Source organism: Hetaerina americana, unplaced genomic scaffold (assembly GCF_022747635.1).
Source record: "Hetaerina americana unplaced genomic scaffold, ioHetAmer1.1.p SCAF_2, whole genome shotgun sequence".
Classification (NCBI taxonomy): Eukaryota; Metazoa; Arthropoda; class Insecta; order Odonata; family Calopterygidae; genus Hetaerina; species Hetaerina americana.
The window spans coordinates 95031694-95040822 of record NW_027286763.1 but is presented as its reverse complement, the minus strand read 5'-3'; the positions used below and the strand labels follow the sequence as shown (position 1 = coordinate 95040822).

The 9129-nt window shown below is 34.0% G+C and overlaps 1 protein-coding gene across 3 annotated transcripts in view; it reads left to right on the top strand.

Moving 5' to 3' along the window:
• Positions 1-665: 665 nt before the first annotated feature.
• LOC139688307 (myrosinase 1) overlaps positions 666-9129 on the top strand; it is a 29281-nt gene continuing 20817 nt past the window's right edge. Inside the window, exons 1-5 of one of the 3 annotated variants that reach the window (XM_071585798.1) lie at positions 666-894; positions 2608-2741; positions 3486-3620; positions 7976-8098; positions 8908-9091. In XM_071585798.1, coding sequence (XP_071441899.1) covers positions 741-894; positions 2608-2741; positions 3486-3620; positions 7976-8098; positions 8908-9091 — 730 coding nt within the window. In that variant the 5' untranslated portion in view covers positions 666-740. Of the gene's footprint in view, positions 909-2607; positions 2742-3485; positions 3621-7975; positions 8099-8907; positions 9092-9129 lie in introns of all 3 variants that reach the window. The other 2 variants (XM_071585799.1, XM_071585800.1) reach the window with 2 other exon arrangements.

Below are 9129 nucleotides of genomic sequence, written 5' to 3'. Positions count from 1 at the left end.
AGTTTAAAATAACATAGCAGTGGAAGTACATAATAAAATAATTGAACAGTGGAAATAATACAATAATGAGTGAAAATTAACAAAACCAAAATTTTAAGAATCGCGTTCACTTCTTCACTGCTAAAATTGCAACATATTTTACTTTTTAAAAGCTGTAGCTTCTACAGATCGATGCCCGCGATGAAAAAAAAGCATTTAAATGCAGTAATCACTTCATACAGTAGAGAAATATTTCAAGAGCGAGGGACGAAGATATTATGAATAAAGGTTTCATTTCTGCTGGTTATGAGATAGCATATCAATTCTCTGATCAAATTACTATATTTTTAAATTTAGCTAATAGGATGAAGAAGGAAAGACATTCGTACAGAAAGGGGCAAATTTTTCTTTCGCTGCATTGGATAAGAGATAACATTAATTCTTCGCCACCGTGAAAAGCCAAGCTTATCGCCGCTACGAAACAAATTAGACGAAAATAAAAAGTCACTGTCCATGGATTTTTTATGAAGTGAATATGCAACATTTAAACCAACATAGCCACTGTTATCATTTTTCTTTCTCAACTTTTGATGGCCAACTTGACGCTGAGTGCACACCCTACAGTTCAACTTTAATAATGGCAGCCCTGCTCACCTTGGCTTGTCCCATATACCTACTTGTGATAACTTCTTAATTTTGTGGGTAACGTCCTTACACTGTCTCATCGAGTGAAGGGCGCATTCAATGCGCCAGTATAAATTATGTTAATTAAGGCTTTGATATGCAGCTTTATTCCTTCCTTATTGGTTAGAGCTATGGGTGAAAACGATATGTACTATGATACATTTTCAAATGACTTTGCTTTTGGCGCAGCTACGTCGGCATATCAAATAGAAGGAGGCTGGAGAGAAGATGGTATGTTGCTATGTGTACGTATTTTCTGAGGCATATTTGTGCGAATTAAAAAATTGACGAGATGTATTAGAAATTTCATTTGCAAACGCCACTTGTAGTTTCTTAAAACAAGTACTTATTTACGCATCTGAAGGTCATGGAAAGTATTTTCAATCACAGGAAATATAAACAAAGAGTGAAAATGATGTAAGAGTGAATTGCAGAGTTAATGCATGGCACTACCTAAGTACATCATGTACAGTGATGGTCCACAATGATAATTAACAAGAATTACCCGATCATTATGTTATTACCGCATCAAGATACTACTGGGGTCCACAAAATCACTTTCAACTTTTTGCCGATGTTACTGTTGGAAATTGTATTCACTCTGTTAAGCTGAGAAGAGGCATATGCTTGGAATAATTGAATTTTCTCAGGAAAATCCTGGGTCAAGCGGAGTTTTTTTATGCTAATTAATGTAGTGCAGTCGATGCTGCTAGTATCGTAAATGATTTCAAATATATGTTGGTGGCATGGCTCGAAACTTCGCGAATTTACCAAATATGAGATACCCGTGACTTTCCGTAAAATATACTATGACACTTTAAATTACTTTTTATTAAGTATTAATAAATAGTAATTTATTAGTAATAATGTAAATATATTAGTATTGATAGTCTACTGTTTACGGTAAGTTTTGGGTTGGCGCAGACTAATCATCACTATAATTCCCAGGTCCATGTAAAAAGTCAATATGATATCTCACACTATAAATAACCTCTACACCATTTCCAAATATGTACTTTCTATCTCCTTTGATTCTCTCCACCAAACCTTCCTATGCCTCCCCAACCTTGCTTGCAGAACATCCTCCACTCTGTCAGTCATCAGCATTCCATTGCCAATCAAAATACTCAACATTCACGGTTCTTGCTTCCTTTGGACATCTCCCAACAACACTCTCTCATCCCCCACTAAGCCTAATAATTTTTTGTTGATTTTACTCTCCATCCATTTCACCTTATCAAGCCTTCTCCACATCCATATTTCAAAAGCATCCAATCTCTTACGAGAAACTGCAGGATATGTTGCAACAGTAACTTTTGATGGAGTCATCTGCTAATGTCTATTACAATGCAACACTTGCATGGTGTAAAAATCATTTGCCTTGATTGGGACCATCCCGGTCAAGGCGAATGATTTTCACACTCTGCAATAGTTGCATCTAATCTCTGCCTGTCATCTTACTTCGAAGATATTTTTTCCATATTTTTACATTATCTGAAACCATGCTCCCCATCATAATTTTCAGTAATCCTTTCTTAACATCCTTATGTATCAATTATCAACTACTTTCTTGTGTAATGCAATTTTTCTTCTTACATCCCTACTACTTTCACCATCTTGGTCCAAAGTACTTCCAAGATGGTTTAACTGTTCCACTTGCTATAATTGTGGAATACTACTCAGGCCAAGATGATGCAAAGGGATCTGATTTTGATTCAGGGAACAATAGTTATATTTTCAGAAAAAAACATTAATGGCTGCCAAATTGCCATTGGATTCCATAAATTAATGTTTTGGAATAAATACGTTAGGTAACACCATGGGCCAAGGTCAAATATGCTCCTAGCTGGTTAGATACAATTTCTTTTATGTTTTATAGAGGGTTTCAATTGAATGTACTCAGTGGAAGGTCTTCACATAGATGAATTCTATATTCTTAACTAGGCAAAGGAGAAAACATCTGGGACAGGTTTACTCATCAGAATTCTACACTTATCCAAGATGCCTCAAATGGTGATATTGCTGCTGATTCATACCATAAATACAAAAATGACATTCAAATCCTTAAAGAACTTGGGGTAAGTGAGTATATACATACGTTGGTATAATTTGGAATTCATTCTTGGTTCACTTTAACCCTGTCTACTACAAACATCACTCTGAACTAGTTTTTCTGAAGTAGATGATGTATTTCAAGCTTATTATAAGCAGTACACCAATCAGAGGTAGGATTTGGACAATCTGATAACCACCAATCTTCATTGTGAACTTTTAAAGCACTTTTACACGAAAAAAGTTTTATATGTAAAGAAGGCAAGTATGAATTCATGCAATCAATTTTTAATTCTTTACTCTCAGAAGTGTTTAGTTATGTAATCTAATATCAATCCACCATCTCTATACTCGAAGATCTCACATGGTCTTCACCATTCACATTGTATAATTTTATAATGTTTTAAGAAGCCACTTATTTAATATAAATGGAATTACCGAAGATAAAATAGATGTCTTATATATGTATACATAGATCTCTTTATTAAATCACATGAATATATGGTTATAACATGAAATATGTACTTATTGATCAAAACTCTATGAACTATTTTGATGAAAACGTTTGTGCTTTGAATGTAGCCTATGCTATCTACAATTTGGAGCATACCTGCAAACTTTAAAAATGTTGTTTTTGAATGAAACTACATTCTAATTGAAAACAAAAATATTATGCTGGAAAAAATGTTACAGTGTATAACTTAAGTTAAATGCAACAAGTTTATCTCAACAATCCAAAATGATGAAACCATATTGCATTTGTTTTACAGGTGGAAACATACCGTTTTTCACTTTCTTGGTCAAGGATTCTTCCCAATGGAGATATCTCTCTAGTGAATTCTAAAGGAATTGAATACTATAATAAACTAATAAATGAACTCATATCAAATGGTATTGAGCCAATGGTAAGACTGCTGTGGTGGCCATGGGTTTAACTAATTTTTAAAATGTCAATTTGGTCATTATATAAATTCAGTGACAAGTATCAGGATGCCCTAGGTTTGACTTGGTATCAAAACTTCAATCTGTATTATCATATTCTCCTGACTATTATTATTGGTATTCTACCATTTTATGTAGCTTTTGGATGGTACAGACCAATACAGTACAAAAACAGTACAATGCTACATTTCTTTGCCTCTTCTAAGAAAGCACACCTTGATGTGTGACTAAAATAAACCCATCTTCAATTCTGCATACTTTCTTCTTCCCTTCTTTCTATACAACAGGTCTATCTTATTCTTACCCCTTCCTCTCTTGCCTAATGTTCTCCCCTCTATCACAGCCTTCAACATCCCATTGCCATTACTAGAGGTTAGGTGGAAGAAGGGACTATCTAGTCCCAGTAAAGATGTTTTTTATTATTATTTCCAATCAATATGCTCTGCATCCACCTTTCCTGCCTCCTTATGATTTCTCCCAACAATCCTCTCTCCCACCATACCTAGTACCTCCTCATTTGTTTTCCTTTCTGTCCACTTCACCTATTCCATCCTTCTCCACATCCGCATTTCAAAAGCCTACAATCTATGCCTCTCATACTGCTTCAGTGCCATGTTTCTGCACCATACATAACTAAGCTCCATATCAAAGGTATAATGAACCTTTTCTGAACATCCTTTATCAATGTTTTTGTCATCAAATCCCTCCTCCTTGTTAAATCTTCTTTGCCTAACACAATTCTTCTCCCTACTATGTCCCTACTATTTTAACCATTTAGGTCCAAAACACTTCCGATAAACATTAACTGCTTCACCTGCTCTAGTTTTTGCCCTGCTACTTTAACATTTAGCTTAGCCTTTCTCTTTCTGGAAAACTGCTTAACCTTAATTTTGTCTATATTTACCCTCATCCCACACCTATTGCACTGACTTTCCAATGTTCTCAGTCCAAATTCTGGAAAAAATAATTGAAAAAATCTTGAGAGCATTTAAAGAGAAGGATTTGAAGAAAATAGGGATCATCATACTCATCCTATCAATTAAGATTCTCTATTTGTAAGACCCCATTCAATATATGCATGAAGGTGCTAACAGATTCAGGTAATCAATACAGAGATTGTACAAAACAAAGTTCTTATGGTTTTCACCAAACCAAAACATTTCTCTTGTTTTTAATTTAATATAATTCATCAATGTATGTTTTTTCAAGATTTAAGCCACAACAAATGATATAATCACTTAAAATCCTGAATATAAAGTTTCAGTACAGTGACTAATTAATGTTGACATTGTACTGACTCTGACATTACTCTGGCTGATAAACTTTTGTAGTGTGATATTGTACAGTATGGAAACTTGAACCATGGAGTACTATGATAGGCATGGACTGGAAGCTTTTCAGGCGTTTGAGTAGAGAAATATAGAAAAGGTAAAAATGGAGGAAACAGATGACAAATAATGCCAGTAGAGATATCATTTCTTGGCTCTGTTACAAAGAGATAATGTTTTATTCTCTTTAACCCTCGTACTGTTGCATCCTGCCAGCAGTACTAGTGAAAAGTGCAGAGGGTAATATAATCAAGTGTATCGTCCAAGGAAAATAAGTATTTCAAAGTATTTTTCAGAAAAAGTATTTCAGTCATTTTTAAAGATATCCATATGCAGTTTTTTTATTGTATATTAACTGAATTGAGCAATATTTATGAAAGAGTTTTACAGGATCTAATTGTTTTAGTCTACTAATCGTGAACAATAGCTTAGGTTTGAGTCAATGTATAGGCCTGCTGCACTTTTTGCCCGAGATAGAAAAGCTGATATATCAGCCCGCCACACTAAAAGGGTTAAGCAAGAGAACAAATTATCTGCTAAAGAACTTTTAAAAGGAATAGTCAAACATAATCATTCCAATGCATATTATTAATATTTGGCAATCTACCAATTAAGAACAAATTGAGTAGTTTCAGGCCTGATGTGATGAATTCAAACATAATAAAGAAAAGATAGGAACAATTTTACACTTATCTAGTAGAAAATTGTTACTACCTTTTCTTTACTTCACTACCAGTTAATGTATAAGGTAAGGTTTTGGATTGACAAAACTACCAAATAAATATCTTGTCTCTCCCAATAAAATACAGCCCAACATCCTACTCTAAAAACAATTCTCACTTCATCTCCCACTAATTATTTCCTCCCTTCATTCCGTCCGTCGTTGCCATCCTATTCCTGCCCCTTTCTTATTTGCCTAACATTCTCCCCTCTATCACAGTCTTCAGCATCCCACTGCCAATCAATGTGCCCTTCATCCATTTTTCCTGCCTCCTTGTAATTTTTTCCAAAAGTCCTCTCTTCTCTCCCACCCTACCCAGCACTTCCTCATTTGTTTTCCTTTCTGTCTGTTTCACCTTCTCCATCCTTCCCCACATCAACATTTCAAAAGCCGCCAAACTATGCCTATCATCCTGCTTCAATGACCATGTTTCTGTGCCATACATAACTGCACTCCATATCAAAGTTTTAATGTTATGGAAAAACATAACTTTAGGGGAATAAATATTGATAGAGTTAAAACTATTTCTGGTACTCAAAATCAGAAGAGATGACAGTTCTATTCTTGAACAAATTATGTTAAAAAAAGCGTATATAGCTTCCTTTTAAAATGATAGTATCAATTCAGAAATAGGTACTTTTGTTAAATGCTTTTTCTGTGAACACTTTTATCTAATTGTTAAAACTGATTTAAAAGGTTAAAAAAATGAAAAGGAACATGTATCAGAGATGTTTTTACTTATAGTATCTATTATTTCATTAAATAAGTACTTACATATAGTATGTTTCTGTATCTGCTCCTAAGATTTGACCGACTGGCATTTATTTACCTTGACTTCATATTATGACATTTCATAATAGATAATGACATATTATAACTAGGAAAGAATCCTTCCATATGCTCCGAGGACACATGCAATTCATATCTTAGCTTCTGAAAATGAAGCATAAACTCATTCATTTTCTAATTGTAGAGTACAAAATAGGTAATTTTTCTACTTATTTGAAGTAATTTAAGCAAAGTGAAGGTGATAAGGTTTTCAAGAAAGAGGAAGGTTATGAAAATTGTTAAAAAGGAATGTAAAAATTACAGCAGGTAGAAAGGTTCACTTAAATTACACGTGACAATGTAATGGAGATGGTCAAAGTATTAGGCATGTAAGAAGAATTGCATTAGGCAAAGGAGCTTCCGCCAGGAGGAGTTAATGGATGATAGGATTGGTGAGCAAGTATTTTGAGAAAGGGCTTGATTTTGAAAGGATTTGATGCAGAGAATCGTTTTGTATTGTCATTGATGCAAGACGATAGATGTAGATGGGAGGCTTTTGAGATGTGGGTGTGGAGAGGGATGGAAAAGGTATGGAGAAAAAGAAATCCAATGAAGAAGTATTAGGCATACTGGAGAGGAGAGTAGATTGTTGGGAGAGATCCAAAGGAGGCTGGAAAGGTGATGTGGAGCATTTTAATTGATGATGGATTGTTGGAGACTGACAGAGGCAGAGGAGAATATTAGGCAGGCGACAAAAATGTAGGGAAAGGATAGGCATGTTGATGGAATGAAGTAAGGTAGAAAGTATGTGGAATTACAGAATATTTTAATGTAATCTGGAGTGTCAGGTTGTGTCTTTGTTAGACGGAGCCAAGAAATATAGTTATGTTTAGTCTTTGTCCACCCAAAACTGACGTTAAATAGTAGATTACTAGATATAATTTGATACAAAGTGTGTAATAAAATGAGGGAACACAGCAATGATTATTGAGTGGAACCTTTCAAATAAAGTTCTCTAAACTTTAGACTAAGGTTTGAGCCAGAACAATAGCCAAGATTCCCATTCATTTGTTCATTTTAAGAAAAAAACTTTCCAGGATACCACATATTGCTATTTTACTCACTTATCATCCCAAATATGAGACTTCGTGGTATTAAATGTATAAGTTCCATCATGTTTAAGTAAGGGGTGAAACATTTTTCACAGAGGTATTTAAAACCTGGGTTAATTTGGTTGACCACAAAACCTACTGCAACTAGTGAGATAAATAAAAAGATACAAAATTTCAAATGAATAAAATTCTCTAGTCTGATGTTGAATTTTGGGGATCTAGAGTATGAGATACAATTTCATATTTAGTGCATAGTAAATGCAAAAATTGGCTTTTGATGTATAGCATGTTTGATACTACAATTAGAAGAATCTATTGGTGGTTAAACTTGTTTTAAATTTCTTTTTTTATATTTCCTCTCTTTGAGCGATGTTAAATTTTTGTTCTAGGTTACTCTGTACCATTGGGATCTTCCGCAGCAGTTTCAAGACCTTGGTGGTTGGACCAATGAAGTAATTTCTGATTACTTTGCAGACTATGCTCGGGTTGCATTTTCTGCATTTGGAGATAGGGTATGTATTAGTGATTTTATTTGTTTAATTTGCTTGATCAAGTCATAAAGAAACATGAACAAAATACTTCAGCTTCTGGAAGTAAAAATTAATTTTGTTTACAGAAATGAAAATATTTCGTTGGAAAGAATGGCATATGACAATTCATGTGATCAGTCACAATGACCATTTGGAATATTTTATATTGTTCAAAATAATTAAATTGTATAATGATTTTAGTGTTGCCTGACTGCCTCAAAATTAATATGATGATAATCGCGAGGAAAAGAATGGGTGGTACAGGAAATATAATCTTGATCCTTCTTTGATTTAATGCCAGGATGAAAATAGTTGGTTGGCAGGTAGTAGAAATAGTATGAGATGTGTCATGTGTGTTTTTATGTGGTTTAACCTCTCCTGTCTTATGAACAAATATCATTTTAACTATGTAATGCACTAAATTGAGTGACAATGACTCATCTTATTGTGAATGGAGTTCTATCAGCAGTTTCTAAATTAATTACTGAAGGGGATGGTTAAATTACTTTCATTATATGGTGGATATATTGCATGCATTATTTTAAATCACTTAGAAGTAATTTACGCCCCGTTATGGTATTAACCTGAATGCATATGAAGGTATCATAAAAAGTTCAATGTCAGCCTTAAGTATTTTTCCTTGAAGCTTCAATATTTCACTACTTTGGAAAAGTTGGTGTCATATCTTTATAATAAATTAAATTTGTTCAAGCTACATTCATGGACTTTATCCATAACCATGTGTTAAATTTACATGTGAATTTTAATTCCTTTGAGAATTACAATTGCAGGTTAAATGGTGGTTGACCCTGAATGAACCATGGATACAGAGTGTTTTAGGGTATGGAGTGGGTCAGTTTGCCCCAGGACTGAAATCAATAGGAATCGCTGACTACTTGGCCGGACACACAATGCTTAAGGCTCATACTTTGGCATATGAGCTGTATAAAAGAGAGTTCCAGCAAGAACATGAAGGTATTTTATGTTTAAAATGACTGAATAAGGACTATAAG